We start from the raw sequence: 19,003 nt of genomic DNA on the forward strand, positions 1-19,003 counted from the left end.
TTGCCACATAGCTCATATTTCATTCATCAGATGAACAGATCTGTATCTGAATCTGTTTACTGATGTTATGTTGCATTATAATGTAAGATAACCTCTGTGCTGTTTTGGACGTGCGACCATAGGTCCGTGTTGATGTAAATATAAAAAACGAACAGGAACAGCAACAGTAGTTGAGTATCCGACAAAAAATAAACATTATTTATAAACAAACAGGATATAAATTACCGTAACCTGCGTTTCCAACACCAACAGTAAAACAACACTTGCTGTCAAGCTGTAAACAAGGCACTTCCTGGATCCTATAGCCAGGGGAATCCCGCGACACCCCATTGGCCACGCAGTGTCAATCATTCTCCCCCCTGCTCACCCATTGGTCTAGAATTTTGTAATGTTTTAGGGGGGCTATTCTGACAGGCTGGAATTTTCAAGGGGGGGAGATCCTATTGGCCAGGACCGTCCCAATGTTTTAATGTTGTAGATTTTTGGAGCGGACGAACAGCCTGCAGTTAGCCTGGTAATCAGGAGGCTGCAGGTTCAAGTCCTGGCTCTGACATAGTGTCCCGAAAATATGACATAATATATTATGCCGTCCCAAACCATGGTCGTTTTTTCATGATTTTCATCTTTTTTTCAAATCCTCCAAAATCATGAAAAACGACATGCTATAGTATGCCGTCCGAAGCCATGAACTATAGTATGTCGTTTTTTCATGATTTTCATCTTTTTTTCAAATAGTCCAAAATCACGAAAAACGACATGCTATAGTATGCCGTCCGGAAAAAAATATAACTTTGGCATGCTACTAGTCCTACATACTTACACCTAGAATCCCCATTCAAACCTATTTAGGTTCATCTTACGGTGGACATGTTTGCCTGAAAAGGAATCTTTGAAATGTTTCATAGTTTAAGAAATATAGTGCTTTCAAATTTGAGAATTTTACAATGGGGCTCAATGGCAGATATTGGCACGTCAAAAAAGCACTTTCACCTAGAAACTCCATTCACACTTTTTATAATTCAGCTTACTGTGGAGACACATGCTGGAACTTCTTACTTTGAAATGTTTTGTAGTTTCTGAGTTATTTAATTTAAACGCCCAATGCATTCTCAATGGCAATAGCACAAACTTTGGCATGCTACTATAGTCCTACATATTTACACCTAGAAACCCCATTCAAACCTATTTAGATTCATCTTACGGTGGACATGTTTGCCTGAAAAGGAATCTTTGAAATGTTTCATAGTTTTAGAAATATAGTGCTTTCAAATTTGAGACATTTATAATGGGGCTCAATGGCAGATATTGGCACGTCAAAAAATCACTTTCACCTAGAAACTCCATTCACACTTTTTATGCTGGAACTTTTTACTTTGAAATGTTTTGCATTTTCTGAGTTATTTAACTTAAACGCCCAATGCATTCTCAATGGCAATAGCACAAACTTTGGCATGCTACTAGTCCTACATACTTACACCTAGACACCTAGAAAATGTTTCATAGTTTTATAAATATATAGTGCTGTGACAGGGATAGACTCCTGTGTTCTTGGCTGTTGCTGAATGCACTAGAAGTGCATGGGTCAAATGCCTATAATTATTTTTGAGGGAATGACCACCATGCATGTCCACAATACGTTACAGCACTCCCCTTACAGCACTCCCCTTCCCTAGTTCAGCAGCAGCTACGTTTTAGAATATGGGTTTTACACTTTTCAGAGTATGGGTTTTATGGGCTAGTTTCCCATTGGCTTAGACTTAGACGCTAGACTAAATGTTTTCACCAGCTGGTAATAACATGATGCACAAAGCAGAAAAGGGAAAAGTATTGGCAGTCAGTGTCACCTCCTTTCAATGACGATATTTTGTTTACTTCCATTGTCGTCTCCTGATGGATGGATTTTGAGTCCTGTTTTGAAAGCCAGTGATCCACATTTTAGTGCCAGACGTTACGACGTAGTATGAGAATTTGTCCCATAGTACAATAAAAACAGAAACTACTTCGGCCAGACTTGTCAAGCATCAAAGACCAGCCATATTTTTGTAGTTTTTATTTTGACAGGTAAAAGGCATGAAGTACAGACATTAATCCAAGTGTTTTTGTATATCAGACAATATTTGAGATCTTAATAGCATATGCCAAAAGAGACAAGTTGTACAAAATGGGGAATAAATAAATTGCAACTTTAACTTGACTACTTTGAGTCTCCAATTTCTCCTTTTGAGTCATTAGTCCGGCAGTCGAGGTGGACGGGTGGGACATTTGGTATATAGTCTTTTTTATTGGCCTAAAATATTGTCTATATATACGTATATATTCATGAATCCACTTGCTGACCGGCTTTCGGTATTGGGCAATATTTTTTATAGGGGTTTCTTGTGACCCTACCATTAACATCCTATGGCAGGCAAAAATGTCAAACTTTTTTTTTGCTTTAAGTAGCATGTAACATGTCAAACTAGGGGTTTTCATGATTCTGAATCCATTCCAAGCATTAGTTTTGCACAAAATACACTCCTTGGGCTAAAAAAAGCCATAGCCACTTGCCCAAAATGTGCTGACCCCATCACATTTGTGCTGACCTCATCACATTTGTCATGACGTCTACGACCGTTTTTAGCCCAAGGAGTGTTTTTTGTGCAAAACTAATGCTTGGAACGGATTCAGAATCATGAAAACCCCCTAGTTTGATGTCACATGCTACTTAAAGCATAAGGAAAGTTTGACATTTTTGCCTGCCATAGGACTTAATGAAAAGAAAAAGCCCAATACTAACAGCCGGTCAGCAAGTGGATTCATTTATGTATGTATATAGACAATATTTTAGGCCAATAAAAAAGACTATATAACAAATTTCACACTTTAAACAAAAGAAGCCTGTCGGCTGCCGGACTATATTATTATTGCTTTCAGTCAATGAGACTAGTGGACTACTGTAGTTCCGTTAGTATGGAGTCCAAATTAAGAGAGGAAGGTTCGGACTGTCCCTTTCACTTTTGTATATCAGACAATATTTGAGATCTTAATAGCATATGCCAAAAGAGACAAGTTGTACAAAATGGGGAATAAATAAATTGCAACTTTAACTTGACTACTTTGAGTCTCCAATTTCTCCTTTTGAGTCATTAGTCCGGCAGTCGAGGTGGACGGGTGGGACATTTGGTATATAGTCTTTTTTATTGGCCTAAAATATTGTCTATATATACGTATATATTCATGAATCCACTTGCTGACCGGCTTTCGGTATTGGGCAATATTTTTTATAGGGGTTTCTTGTGACCCTACCATTAACATCCTATGGCAGGCAAAAATGTCAAACTTTTTTTTTGCTTTAAGTAGCATGTAACATGTCAAACTAGGGGTTTTCATGATTCTGAATCCATTCCAAGCATTAGTTTTGCACAAAATACACTCCTTGGGCTAAAAAAAGCCATAGCCACTTGCCCAAAATGTGCTGACCCCATCACATTTGTGCTGACCTCATCACATTTGTCATGACGTCTACGACCGTTTTTAGCCCAAGGAGTGTTTTTTGTGCAAAACTAATGCTTGGAACGGATTCAGAATCATGAAAACCCCCTAGTTTGATGTCACATGCTACTTAAAGCATAAGGAAAGTTTGACATTTTTGCCTGCCATAGGACTTAATGAAAAGAAAAAGCCCAATACTAACAGCCGGTCAGCAAGTGGATTCATTTATGTATGTATATAGACAATATTTTAGGCCAATAAAAAAGACTATATAACAAATTTCACACTTTAAACAAAAGAAGCCTGTCGGCTGCCGGACTATATTATTATTGCTTTCAGTCAATGAGACTAGTGGACTACTGTAGTTCCGTTAGTATGGAGTCCAAATTAAGAGAGGAAGGTTCGGACTGTCCCTTTCACTAAGCCTCTACAGATGGGGCACTTTCGCAGTGAGGGGGCACACTCCTTGCATACCACCAGGTGTCCGCATGGTATGAACACGATGTTCACCTCTTTGTCCATACACACCTTACAGGTGCGCTCCTCCTGCAGGCGACGTAGCTGCTCCTCCATAGGTAGGTCTACATCAAAAGGTGGAGATGGAAATCACCAAAAACATGGTGCTTATTAGATCTAGCCATTTATTGTAGTAAAGGTTGCACTACATCTGCAGTTTTGGCTCTGACCATAAGGCAGGTTTTAAGGTAAAACGAATAAAGCTGAGCATACAGTAAATATACAATACATACATATTTTAACTTAGCGTAAACAATTTCCAAGCACTATGCACTTCCCCGAAGAACTAATATGTATGTATACTGTACATATAATATACCTGAGAGATCTTGACTTGGTGATGTAGCCTCATTTGCCTGGGCTGAAAACACAGAGGAAAAAAGTTAAAATTGCAAACCAGTCAGTTACTGCCACTCTGGATTTATACTCCACTCTATACGTGTCTTTATGTGTATAGTTTTGTTTGGTTACATTTTATTGTGAGGCTTTTATCCTTTTTTATATAGCTTAACTGATGGTGTGTCTAAGACTGTATTGTTTATCAAAAATCTTGCAAAAACTAAGTTTTAACCCATTTTGACCTGAGATCAGATTCTAAAAATGTCTTCTACATCCTGACAGTTTTCTGAAAAAGCTGTTTCTATGTCAGTCGTTCTTCGATTTAAAAAAAAATAGCAGACCTACAAGCTCGTAGCGCACCACTTGGTGGCGCGCTATGAGCTTGTAGATCTGCTATTTTTCAATAGCTAAAGCATAACATAATGCTAACACCAAAATGGGTTAAAATGCAATGAAATGGTTATAAGTAGTGCCATGTTTGTACCCATGAGATCTCGGAGCAGGTGGACATCATTCTTCTGGATCCAGTTGCGGAACACCTCAGCGGCAGCATTGCCCTTGGTTAGGACTATTTCTATCAGACGAGCAGTCTGCTGCTGGGCTGTCGGCTGCGCCTGGAGGCTGGCATATTCTTCAGCAGCTGGTGAACAGATTTATGGTATTTGTATTGCACCTTTCATTCCCGAAATGCAACTCAGTGTGCTTTTATATTAATTAAAATTAAAGGCAAGATAACAGTCAATGAGAGAACAAGAAATACAATCTTCATTTTCACAGTATATGTAGTATTATAAAACATACTTATGACATTTTGCTCCCTCAGATGCTCAAATACAGTTTCAACACTCTTCAGGCGCAGGACCAGTGCAGCCTGGTGTCTCTTCAGGAAGGTAAACCCATCTGAGGGAGTAGAAATTACATAATCAATATTTATACATTTTACAGAATAGAAAAAAACTATTTCAACCTGTCCTTTAAGGTCTTGTCGTTATCCCTACTGTCACTTATCCAATGCCCTAAGTCGGATAAGAGATTGAGCACTATTATTCCGACCTGACTTATACGTCTAGCGTGAACTGATGCTTGCTGAACTGAAGCTCCTATGAATGCACCTATAGCATGTCACTCAGTGCAAGCTAAGCCCCTACAATGTAAATGCACAGGGTTGTAACTGCGTTTAAAACATGGAGGTCTGACTCGTACCGGATGCCATGGCTTCTGCCAGCATTTCCCGCTCCTCCTCTCTCTTCTGGTCTTCAGCACTCAGTAGATCAGAAACCAACTCCTGGACTGTTTTATAGTTTTCTCCACTTGTCAGAATCTTACTCTGGACCGTCTGCTTGACCAGGCTGCGCTCAAAGCCCATCTCCAAGGCAGACTTAATCACTGGAGTGTTCATCATGACTGCATCCTCAGAGCGCTCCTCGCCCGGACCGAGGTGCACCACTAAGAGAGAGAGACAAACGGAAAGAAATATAAGATATGCAACAATATGGCACAGGGCACGGCTCCGCGGCTTCGTCTATACATACATTAGTATTACTGGGGGGTATCCATGTTGTCTTATGTCATTTTATTATTTTCCATGTTGTCTTATGTCATTTTATTATTTATTTAATATGTTGGAAATTGTATGAATGCATGTATTATTTTAATCTTTCTGTATGTCTCTGCTACACCCCCCACAAACACATGGTACTTAACTTTATAAACATTTGCATTCAAAGACCACAATGAAAATGAGCTCTCCAGCATTTGTGTTTTATCCTTTTGACAGATATGTAAAAAGATGTTCATAAGGATGTTATGTCAATAACAATATCAATCAACTTGTGATATCTGATAAAAAACTACACATAGCAAACACTGAAGGGAATCATAAGAGAATAAGATGCAAGGCAGGTCAATTGTTAGTTATTCTACTCAAGGAGTACTCAAGGAGAACTCTTGTGCCTCCCTCTGCATTGGAATCAGTCAGTCAGCCCTATCCCGTCTTCAGTTGGTTCAAAACGCAGCAGCCAGGCTCCTAGCCGGTGCGATTTAGAATTGATTTTAAGACAATTTTATTTGTTTACAAAGCCCTGAACGGACTAGCCCCTGCCTACATCTCTGACCTGGTAAAGTACCCCCCCACCACTAGGCACCTCAGATCAACAGACCTGGAGCTACTGGAGGTTCCACCGACCAAATTGAGGCTTAGGGGAGACCGCGCCTTCTCCGTCGCACCCCTAGGCTATGGAACACCATCCCTTCTCTGTCGCAGCCCCTAGGCTATGGACCATCCCTTCTCTGTCGCAGCCCCTAGGCTATGGAACACCATCCCTTCTCTGTCGCAGCCCCTAGGCTATGGAACACCATCCCTTCTCTGTCGCAGCCCCTAGGCTATGGACCATCCCTTCTCTGTCGCAGCCCCTAGGCTATGGAACACCATCCCTTCTCTGTCACAGCCCCTAGGCTATGGAACACCATCCCTTCTCTGTCGTAGCCCCTAGGCTATGGAACACCATCCCTTCTCTGTCACAGCCCCTAGGCTATGGAACACCATCCCGTCTCTGTCGCAGCCCCTAGGCTATGGAACACCATCCCTTCTCTGTCACAGCCCCTAGGCTATGGAACACCATCCCGTCTCTGTCGCAGCCCCTAGGCTATGGAACACCATCCCTTCTCTGTCACAGCCCCTAGGCTATGGAACACCATCCCGTCTCTGTCGCAGCCCCTAGGCTATGGAACACCATCCCTTCTCTGTCACAGCCCCTAGGCTATGGAACACCATCCCTTCTCTGTCACAGCCCCTAGGCTATGGAACACCATCCCTTCTCTGTCGCAGCCCCTAGGCTATGGAACACCATCCCTTCTCTGTCACAGCCCCTAGGCTATGGAACACCATCCCTTCTCTGTCACAGCCCCTAGGCTATGGAACACCATCCCGTCTCTGTCGCAGCCCCTAGGCTATGGAACACCATCCCTTCTCTGTCACAGCCCCTAGGCTATGGAACACCATCCCTTCTCTGTCGCAGCCCCTAGGCTATGGAACACCATCCCTTCTCTGTCGCAGCCCCTAGGCTATGGAACACCATCCCTTCTCTGTCACAGCCCCTAGGCTATGGAACACCATCCCTTCTCTGTCACAGCCCCTAGGCTATGGAACACCATCCCGTCTCTGTCGCAGCCCCTAGGCTATGGAACACCATCCCTTCTCTGTCACAGCCCCTAGGCTATGGAACACCATCCCTTCTCTGTCGCAGCCCCTAGGCTATGGAACACCATCCCTTCTCTGTCACAGCCCCTAGGCTATGGAACACCATCCCTTCTCTGTCACAGCCCCTAGGCTATGGAACACCATCCCGTCTCTGTCGCAGCCCCTAGGCTATGGAACACCATCCCTTCTCTGTCACAGCCCCTAGGCTATGGAACACCATCCCTTCTCTGTCGCAGCCCCTAGGCTATGGAACACCATCCCTTCTCCGTCGCACCCCTAGGCTATGGAACACCATCCCTTCTCTGTCGCAGCCCCTAGGCTATGGACCATCCCTTCTCTGTCGCAGCCCCTAGGCTATGGAACACCATCCCTTCTCTGTCGCAGCCCCTAGGCTATGGAACACCATCCCTTCTCTGTCGCAGCCCCTAGGCTATGGACCATCCCTTCTCTGTCGCAGCCCCTAGGCTATGGAACACCATCCCTTCTCTGTCACAGCCCCTAGGCTATGGAACACCATCCCTTCTCTGTCGTAGCCCCTAGGCTATGGAACACCATCCCTTCTCTGTCACAGCCCCTAGGCTATGGAACACCATCCCGTCTCTGTCGCAGCCCCTAGGCTATGGAACACCATCCCTTCTCTGTCACAGCCCCTAGGCTATGGAACACCATCCCGTCTCTGTCGCAGCCCCTAGGCTATGGAACACCATCCCTTCTCTGTCACAGCCCCTAGGCTATGGAACACCATCCCTTCTCTGTCGCAGCCCCTAGGCTATGGAACACCATCCCTTCTCTGTCGCAGCCCCTAGGCTATGGAACACCATCCCGTCTCTGTCGCAGCCCCTAGGCTATGGAACAGCATCCCCTACTCTATTAGAACCTCCCCCTGCATTGAAGTTTTTAAATCCAGGCTCAAAACCCTGTTTTACTCCCAAGCGGTTGATTGTCCGTGATATTGTTTAGTTTGTTTTTAACCCAATATTATGATTATTCCTATGATAACTTATTGTCTGTATTTTGCTGTGCACCTATTGGCTGTGCTTGTCATGTTGATGAGATGTTCTGTACAGCACTTTGGTACAATGAAAATTGTTTTTAAATGTGCTTCATAAATAAATGTGATTTGCAATTGCCACTCTTGTAAAAATCAATTTGTATTGTTTCATGCTCACCTGGGGGATCCACAAACTCCCTGCTGGTGTCTCCATTTGTAAGGAGCTGTAAGAAGAGAAAACACACACACACACACTTCCATTTTCTGTTCTTGACAAATTTTTATTTTGACTTGTCTTGAATTTGACTTGTCTCCACCAGGCCGAATGACTATGACTATATCTCTATAGTCGTGTTCAAGACGCATCTGTCCGATATTTCATATTCCATCCGAATTGGCTAACATTGGCATTCAAAGTTTGCAGGATTGGCCAACAACCCTCAAATCATGAACGCAATCTTTCACGGACTTTCCTACTAGGCTGAGGAATATATCCCACCCTTTTCACATTGGCCTGTTATAGCACTGTTCCCCGGCCCTGTTATAGTGGATTTTTGCAAAACACATTTTTGGAACAAAATGCCTCAAATCCTCCAATAGGCCTTATTTTTGCAAAACACATTTTTGGAACAAAATGCCTCAAATCCTCCAATAGGCCTTATGCAGCCGACACTTCCGCGTTCAGCTTGGGCCGCCGGATCGCTTCCGGTCGGGAGAAACTCATTCACTGTGAACGTACGGTCGTGATTTTGTAGGAATAAAGTTTACAACACTATTTCATTTGATAATGTGATGCCATAGTTTTTCATAGTTTGTATTATTTGTGTTGCGACGTTGACATGATGACATGAGTTAGAAACGTCTTAAATCTCCTGTTAAAAACGAGAGCTTTTCTCCGTTGTTGCCATGTCCGCTTGTTATAAGCGAATTGGGGCTTGGCTTCTTTTCATAGACCTGATTGCTTATTTCTCTCACACAATTTGGCGACACCTACCTCTCCAACCGGTGTTGCCAGATTGTGTGAGAGAAATAAGCAACCAGGTCTATGAAAAGAAGCCAAGCCCCAAGTCGCTTATAACAAGCGGACATGGCAACAACGGAGAAATACATGAAGAGCTCTCGTTTTTAACAGGAGATTTAAGACGTTTCTAACTCATGTCATCATGTCAACGTCACAACACAAATAATACAAACTATGAAAAACTATGGCATCACATTATCAAATGAAATAGTGTTGTATAAAGTACTGAACTTTATTCCTACAAAATCACGACCGTACGTTCACAGTGAATGAGTTTCTCCCGACCGGAAGCGTTCCGGCGGCCCAAGCTGAACGCGGAAGTGTCGGCTGCATAAGGCCCAAGAGGAGAATTAGCAAGAGAGGCCAACTTTGCTTATTTCCTGTATCTGCGTGAGGTGGGCGGTAACATTATTAGGAGACAGGAAGAATGTTGGAGTCTATTCATTTCCAATGGGAGAGTGAACGTGAACACAGCTTCTGAACCATTCCTTAACTCCATGGTCACTGAACTAAATACTGGACCAAATCATCACAAGGCACACAATATTTACAAGATATTCATAGTAAAATGGCTTCTTTTAGCGAGACAAATCAGGAGAAAATCTACTTTGTTAATGACATTTCTTTATCCCAGCAACAAACTCTCGCGAGATTTGAGATGAGTCCGGAAGCCTCTCTCTGTCCATCTGCAATTTCACGGACAACACATAGGGGGCTCTGACCCCATATTTAAGATGATAATATGTGAATATTATAATGTGAAATGAATGGACATATTTAAAACGATTAGAAATTATCCTTATGTGCCCAAATTAGAGCTGGCATACTTGGTCTGCATATTGAGACAGGCAGATATGTAGGCACGGTTGAGGAGGATAGATTATGTAGTCTGTGTGATCTAAAGGAAATTGTTATTGTCCATTCTACAGCTCTATTAGGGAGAGACTTTTTAATGAGATAGATCCAAATCATGAATTTATATGGTTGGAGGACTTTGAGAAACTAAAACGACTATTTCAAAAGTACACCTTGTCTGTTGTTCAATGTACTTTGTTAAATTACTTGTGTTAAATTACAGTGTTGTTGTCTTCTTCTTCTATTGGGTTTCATGGCGGTCGGCAAACCTAAATGGTGCATTACCGCCACCTACTAGACTGAGTGTGGAAACAGTGTTGTTGTCAGGGGGGGAGGGTGGAGGTCGGGGAGAAGCAAACCACGCCTACTATATTTAGGAGACCATTTGTAGGCTTTGTGTACCATTTCGCCTCTAGTGGCTCCAATGAAGTTGGCCCATCTTCATACATAAACCATCTTTGATAAGGCCTATTGCCATCCAAGGCTAAGAAGAAATGGCACCCTTTTCACATTGGCCTATAATAGCACCACCAGGAGGCCACAACCTGAACTTCCCTAGTTTTATTGTATTCTTTAATGCAAGTGATTCTTAATGCTCAGAGAAGAGAATTTCACTGCCTGAAATGCCAGCTGTATATGTGCCAATCATTCCAGTCAAGAAAGGTGGGAGGTTCTGTACCAACCTGTTCAAAGAGTCGAGGGAAACGAGCCTGGATCTGATGAACAAACTCCTGTCCCTTCTCTTGGAGCAAGTATTCACATCTGCAATAAACCAGAGGAACATGAATCAATACATAAACAACACATGTTGGCTGTAGTGATGAAGTTAACAATATGGTAGTGCTGGCACAACAGTGCAGCTAATAATGATAGCAATAACACACTTTTAACAGAGTTTACTTTTTTCAAGGGACTTTGTAAACCTGCAACAAATACAGTGCGAAACCTGTGCAAAACAGTGACATGTAATGCTTTTTAAAATACCGGTAGCTGTGTTTACCTGGGAAACCATTTAGCATGTTCCACCCAAGGATCATCTCCAGACTCCCAGCATCGCAGGCCTCCGTCACAGCAGAAACACTTCACGTCATCGTTACGACCTGAAACGCAATGCAGGATAGTTCAATTACCTTAGGTCAAGTAAGAAGAAAGAGGTGTTGGGGGGATGAACCGTTTCAACTCTAGCATTCTGGAGATAAAATTCTGCAAAAGCAGATTTACAACTTAAGCTCACAATGCGACGGGGGTGGGGTTGTATGTCAAACCAATTTTCTTTTATCTTGAACTGGATTTCCTGCTCCAACGCGTTAGTTATGAAGTCATGTCCTCCATAACTCTATTCCAGCGATTTAGTTGTGAATATAAAAATGCTTTTCAGACAAAAGTTGGAGAATGTCACAACAGCCTTTATAATAATCACTTGAAAAAAGTATTCAACTAAATCTGTTAAATGTAACTAGTTGGATCACAATGATAGCAAATTATGAAACTATTCTGATTATATGATAGGCCTATACTAAAATGTAATTTAAAAAAGTATATTAATCCCAGTCATTAAAGCACAGACAGTGATGAAATAAGAGAGATAACATCTTTAACAGTACATTAGTGAGGCATAACAATCACACTGTGCCTGTGCTTTTATCATCATTATTATTATTATCGGCTACATCAAATGACTACTCTGCTCTGATACACAGTCCGACTCCTTACCTACGTAGTAGAAGCCGGCTTTGGCCAGCTGGTCGGGACGGACAGGGATGCGAGAGGGCCAGTTTACGAAGGTGAGCAGTCTCTCTTCGCTCTGTTGCATGGCTGGGTTGGATACATTACTGAGAGCCGAGCCTCCCTGCTGGGAGGCTCCAGGCGCCGCTACTGCTGCCGCCACTCCCCCGGGCCCAGCCCCGGCAGCCCCAGCCAGGGACACGTTGTCGGCCCTGTCCCCTCGAACGAAGCGGCAGTTTGGGTAATGCCTCTGGTGTTCTGACACAGCTCTGTCGCCTGGCTCCCAGTTACTCAGCTACAAATAAGCAAATGGTTTATTTGCATATTCCCCAACACACTTAATACACATAAATATAGAGGTTCTGTTTACTTGAATATACAGATGTATAGTAGATACATAAACAGACCTACATACCGTTGAGCAAAGAAATGTTCTTGTAAATGAGAAACACTTGTTGCTTGTTCATATAAGCTGTACTAAGTATAGGCATTTCTTTTGTCAGAATTTGGTCAGAATGTTATTAAAAGGATAGTCCCATGAGATGCAGCATCTCATTTTAGAGAGGTCCCATAACGATATTAGCATTACTTTGTAAAGACAGAGTGTCAGCCATTTACGGTAACATGAGGTCATATACAAATTAATATTACAGTGCACATCATGAGCCATGGACTCTATCAACTCTATCAATTATGTAGAGAAACTGACATCATATCAGCACTTGCCAACCATCTCATTACAGAGAGCCTACAAGGTGAACAGACCAAATCTGTGTTTTCAAGTGCCTTGAGGTTTCCCAGTTTTGGAAATCTGCTACGATTTCAGAGCAAAGCCTTTACAAGCCAAGCCTTTCAAAATGAAAGTGAAATGTAACTGGGATTAGGATACCCATAACATGCCACTTGTTTTGATCTTACAATTATAGATGTCATGGCAGCCAGCAAAACGGGATATTTGATGCATATGGTGGAAAAGTCCAACAGGATAAACGTTGGCACGTCAGCAACACGTGGCAGAAAAAACATGCATCTATATGTATAGCAATGATCTGTTCCATCCCTAAACTACATATTAGCTAGGTTGGTCTATCAGAAAATTAACATTAGGTATTTGAAAGAGGTTTCACGCACCTGTCCTCCACAAGTGAAGCAGGCCACTCTGTCGCCCTGTCCCAGGTGGTAGAAGCCAGCCTTGGCCAGCTCTGCAGGGGTGATGATAGAGAGAGTCCATGAGTGGAAGGAGTCAAGGCGTTCCTGCTCTCTGCGCATGCTGGGGTTGTGGCACGTGGGTGGCCTCTGGTGGGACATGTCCTCCACGCCGCGGGAGCTGAGGGGGCTGGAGGGTGGTGGTGCGGAGAAGCCCATATTCAGGTAGCCTGCCACTGGCTCCTCTCCTTGGCTTCCTGTCGGAGGGTTGGCGGCAGGGCCTGGACCAGAAACCTGGTGCAAAACGTAAAACATGACAGATCAAAAATAAAAATAGATAATTTATCTAAAAGATAAGATTTAATTTTACTAAAAGGTAAATGGGTACAAGCTGAAACAATAAATGAAAAACAGCAACAACAACAAAGCTGGTCTTAAGACAAAGAAGTATTATGATTCTCCAAATAGGTTTCATGTCAGTCCCTTCTCGTTCTGTTCCCAAATCCGTTGTCTCGTGAAATGCTTGAGTTTTTCATTCTAACTTGTATTCTGCTAGAAAAACACATGGCATGCCCTTTACATTGACGTTTACAAATGCCAAAACACACAGTATTACTTGATACTGTGAACACCACAGATGTTCACAGGTTTTTAGAAGATCAATTGAGATGAGCACCACGCACTACTAAGCAGCTTTAATTACATTACAGTCATTTCAGAATTTAAATATAAACACATATTTGATGGAAAGAAACTACTTATAAAATACTAATCAAAGGGTTGTCAGAGTCTAGGACCCACACAGAGGTGTTCGGTAAGATCTTAACCGAGGTGTCAACCCTGATGACTAAAAAGTGGATCTGAAGATCCCTGTATAATGCAGAGATATCTGGGATGTAAAGCCAAATATCTTGACTCATACGGAAGGTGCTGGAGTCTCTCCGGTGAGAGCTGCCTGAGCTGGTCACTTATATGGAGCAGGACTATACTCAATATTCATTGGGTAATATCTCTAAACTTATAGTGAGATTATTATTATATATGGGGACCTATCAAATACCCATGACATGAAAGTGTCATGAAAAGTGACATGAAAGTATTAGTTACACTACTGCTACATTTTTATAAAATATCGTCATTGTGCTAAGAACTGCTATAGAGGGTATGCGTGTGACATCATAATGCCCGGAAGTTATGCGGGAACGCCTACTGTGGCAAAAAAATACTTTTCTGGCCTTGATAGCCCATACATCCAAACAGAAAAGTTTCTGAATCTGATTGCATTAAATTATGTTAAACGACATTAAACTCACTTTGCCAAGTCACATTGCCACTCGATTTCCCATTCACTTTATGCATGCGCATACCCTCTATACCGGGGAAATGCAGTTGTAATGGTCAATCAATGGTTCAATTAGATATGAGACCTGTACTATGGTTCTGCACAGTTCCAGAATACCCTGTTTATTTTTTACATGTTTTCCAACAAAAAAAGAAGTGCAGTGTCACTGTCTTTCCACATTAATCAGTCATCATTGGAATTTTTATATAACACGCAGCTGTGTTTGTTACTTTTCCATGTCTTACTGGTATGACTGGTGCACTGCGGAGCGGAGAGAAGGCAGAGTGGGAGGAGGAGAGGAGGTTTGCTGTGGATGGAAGGCTCTGGATGAACGAGCAGGAAGGAGAGAGCTGTCTGTGTTTCTCGGTGGGACAGTCCCCAGCCTGCCAGCCCTCTGCAGTCACATTACACCTGAAACACTGCACTCTGTCGCCCACACCCGTGTAGAACCAACCCGCCCTCGCCAGACTCCGCTCTGTGACCCCCGAGGTTGGAAAACGGGCAAAGGTAGAGATGCGAAAGAGCTCTGCGGATGAAAAGCATATTATGTTCAAGCCTCTGACAATCTCTCTCACACACACACACACACACACACACACACACACACACACACAAAAGAAAAAAGTTTTATAGGAAATGATTATCCATGCGTGTCAGAGATGGCTAAGAAAACAATCCGCTCATTAAAAAAGTATGCTAGCCACTGTAACTAATTTTATTTTAATGCCCATGACCTTCTTAGTTCTTAAGCCTGGGTTTTACTCTGTTTCTTTATAATATGTATGTCGTTTTCATAAGTAAAATTATGAAAAGAAATAAAACATTTTGTACCCGAGGAGTTGTCGTATTGCAGGTCAGGTGGAGGCCCATTGCGACACAGACCCATCAGAAATTGGTTGTTTTTCAGCTGAAGGAGTGTTTCCATTTTTGAAGGACAAAAGATTTTATGATTTAAAGAAGAGATGCCCTCCAATAGGGGGGAGAGGTTTGAGAATACCCAGTGTGTCACAAGCACACACACACACACACACACACACACACACACACACACACACACACACACACACGGCACACACACACAGTAGAAATTACATGTGGTAGAAAGAAAATCACATGGGTATTTCCAAATCGCTTATTTAAATGACTTATATTGAGTGACGAGCTGTGAGCTTGTAGAACTGACACTGAGTTTGACAAATGTTAGTACTTTTCATTTGGTACAGTAACTATATTTTGATGCCAATAACTTTGGCAAGTAACATTTTGAATGCAGTCCTTTTAGTTGTAACAGTATTTCTATATTGTGGTATTGCTACAGTAAAATATTTGAGTACTTCTTCCACCACTGCAAACAGTGAATTGGCAGCATGGTATTGGTAACCTAAGCATACATACTAGAAGTCCTGTATCTGCATCCTGCCGATGAATAATTCAAAGCAGAATGATAAGCAGCATATTGCTTTGCTCCATCCAGCCAGCATTACCACATACAGTATCACTCCTCTCCTCGCCTCCATCTCTGGCTCCTCCAGAACTATAATACTGAACCCATCCCCATCCTCCTCATTTGCACCACAACAGAATGGACGAGACACAGACTACTACAAAATACATGTTTCAGTTTTAAAACAATGAGAGGACAAATGCTCAAATTAAAAACGGGAATGTTGACCACAGACGATACTCATCCATGATCTGTGTTTGACTGATTTTCTAGTATACTCCTGGGAGATGAGCATAAGCATATCATAGTATCTATAGCGCCCTCTAACTGTGATATAAAGACTGATTGGAGTCTAAACATAATAAGCTAAGCGGGTATTCACTCACACACACACACACACACACACACACAGATATTAACTCTCAAACCTCCCCCCAGGTGGGCATCCCCTTTGTGGGAGTTTAGGCTTCCATTACTGAATATTATAAACCCAGCTTGATGAAATGAAAGTCCCCTCTGAGGACAATAATGATCTCAGCAAGAACAAGGAAATCCCCTATTTACTGCATCAACGTTGGTATTGGCAACACCTGTAGAAACAAGAGAAAAATATATAACTTAATTGACGATGGCAAAACATTTTTAAACTTGATGTTCTTCTAGTTCCCAATGCCGGCAGGGATAGACATTATAAAAGGCGTGATGACCCGGACACACTATTTAGAGTAGACCCTCTGGGCCAACAGAACACACCTTCCACTTGCCCACTTGGGCCAGTAAAATAAATTCCATTAAGAAAAAAGGCCCTAACCCTAACACCTAAATTCAGATTATGTTCCTGTGGTACGAATGGTCTGGTTAATTACAAGATAGTGTTCCGTGAGCCCATCATTATCAGGGTCAAAGTCTTATTTGTCAATTAAAAAATAATGTTCCTGGGCCAGTAGCTACACTGGTGGGGCCAGTGATCTGGAAAAGTCACTGGTCCTCCAAATGACAACATATATTGATGTAGGAACACCCACAGACAAGACATAATTTATCTAGACACCCAGAGAACATAATAAGAGTGATAGAAAACTATTAAGTTTTGTTTTCCATTACATTTTTCAGAGCTGAGCAGAGTGTGAGCCATGTCTCCAGTGCAAACTCTGCACTTGACAGCATAATGTGTATTGTGTAGGACTGTGACATGGTCAGCATTAGATGTATAAATAGAGAGGCAAATCAATTCTGTGTATGATAGTTATAAACGTTGCCTTGCGCCACGATACGACGCGTCATTTAGCTTGTAGATTACATATTACATGTTAGGGTATTCGACTTCCCCAGCTAAATAGGCCTTACGAATAATACAGGGTTTAATCGTCCAGGTTTGAGATCGGCACACTGGGCAGCCAATTGTATATCAAACTAGACACATTACCTGCCAAATGCATGCGCCAAATGACAGTTTAGTTAAAGTATATTAGCTACAAAAATGAGATGATTTCACAACCACAAAAACCCTTAAACACTTCCGTTTCTGAGATACCAAACGTTAGCTAGCTGTTGGCTAATGGCAGCTAAATAAAGTCAGCTGCTTAAACTTCCGTAGAGCACTTTTGCTGTTGTCTTTTTATACCACACAAATAAAATAGGCGAATTCATACGCAGCCTGGCATTAGAATAGTATTGACAAAACGCACCTTTTAACAACCCCAGTAAATAACCCTGTTGTGATCTGTCACAGCCCAGACCAGCACTGTTCTTTTGGCAAATCTAAGTGAGCAAATATAAGACTTCCGGGGGACGATCTCTTCAAAATAAGAGTACCCTCTAGAGTATTGAAAAAAAGATTAATTTGCACATTAAAACTATAAATTAAGCATTTAAACGATGCTATAGGACACACATTATGTTTCTGTGTAAAAATAAGTAATAAGTAATGTTTCTGTGTAAAGATAAGTAATTAAAAAGTTATCTAAATGGATAAATGCTATTCACTGGAGAGCATGGACTTTATAAAGTGGACGCTGGACAAAAATCCCTGCTATGTTTCGACTAGTGTGACATATGCACGCGTCCGGGGAGACCTCCTCTACAACACCACACTGTCCGCTAAGCAGCAGAGGTGTAAAACAAAAATTGGCACCAGGTCAGATGTAAAAAAACTTAAAAAAACTTCCCATTTCCAGACTACAGTGGATTAAAGTGGACGCTGGACAAAACTCCCTGCTATGTTTCGACTAGTGTGACATATGCACGCGTCCGGGGAGACCTCCTCTACAACACCACACTGTCCGCTAAGCAGCAGAGGTGTAAAACAAAAATTGGCACCAGGTCACAGGTAAAAAAACATAAAAAAACTTCCCATTTCCAGACTACAGTGGACTAAAGTGGACGCTGGACAAAAATCCCTGCTATGTTTCGACTAGTGTGACATATGCACGCGTCCGGGGAGACCTCCTCTACAACACCACACTGTCCGCTAAGCAGCAGAGGTGTAAAACAAAAATTGGCACCAGGTCACAGGTAAAAAAACATAAAAAAACTTCCCATTTCCAGACTACAGTGGACTAAAGTGGACGCTGGACAAAAATCCCTGCTATGTTTCGACTAGTGTGACATATGCACGCGTCCGGGGAGACCTCCTCTACAACACCACACCCTCCGCTAAGCAGCAGAGGTGTAAAACAAAAATTGGCATGCCATACAGCAAGGTGAAAGGTCAAAAAGTGGACTAAAATACAATAGAATATAAAAGAATACAGACAAGGCTTTGAAAGTTACAAAAAAATACCTTTTAATTAATCATTGCTAATATAACAGTGTACACTTTCAATGGAAAGAAAAAGGCATACAGTTTGCTTACGGTGTTTCTCATTCACTGTTACACAGAAGAAGAAAAATTCACTCTGCAAAAAACGTTTCCAAATCCCTACAATATTTGTTTTTAAACGTAATTTGTCTTA

The 19,003-nt window shown here is 42.1% G+C and overlaps 1 protein-coding gene across 1 annotated transcript; it reads right to left on the minus strand.

Annotated features, from left to right (window-relative positions):
* Positions 1–2,035: 2,035 nt before the first annotated feature.
* On the minus strand, positions 2,036–17,815 carry birc2 (baculoviral IAP repeat containing 2). The gene is made up of 13 exons (XM_079508430.1): positions 17,738–17,815; positions 15,437–16,639; positions 14,851–15,131; positions 13,249–13,557; positions 12,106–12,412; positions 11,393–11,492; positions 11,076–11,154; positions 8,695–8,740; positions 5,530–5,772; positions 5,128–5,226; positions 4,811–4,966; positions 4,307–4,348; positions 2,036–4,052 (listed from the first exon to the last, which is right to left on the minus strand). Exons 2-13 carry the CDS (start codon positions 15,528–15,530, stop codon positions 3,859–3,861), a joined length of 1,950 nt encoding a protein of 649 aa, XP_079364556.1. The 5' UTR covers positions 15,531–16,639; positions 17,738–17,815; the 3' UTR covers positions 2,036–3,858.
* Between the last annotated feature and the right edge of the window lie 1,188 nt (positions 17,816–19,003).

Source organism: Electrona antarctica (assembly GCF_951216825.1).
Source record: "Electrona antarctica genome assembly, chromosome: 8".
Classification (NCBI taxonomy): Eukaryota; Metazoa; Chordata; class Actinopteri; order Myctophiformes; family Myctophidae; genus Electrona; species Electrona antarctica.

What these genes read in the sequence shown, in the direction of transcription:
- birc2 (XM_079508430.1), bottom strand. Translation starts at nt 15,530, where the DNA reads ATGGAAACACTCCTTCAGCTGAAAAACAACCAATTTCTGATGGGTCTG. An exon ending in GCAGTGCACCAGTCATACCA is followed by an intron (nt 13,558 to 14,850) that starts GTAAGACATGGA and finishes GTTTTGCACCAG; the next exon opens with GTTTCTGGTCCAGGCCCTGC. An exon ending in GCTTCACTTGTGGAGGACAG is followed by an intron (nt 12,413 to 13,248) that starts GTGCGTGAAACC and finishes GCTTATTTGTAG; the next exon opens with CTGAGTAACTGGGAGCCAGG.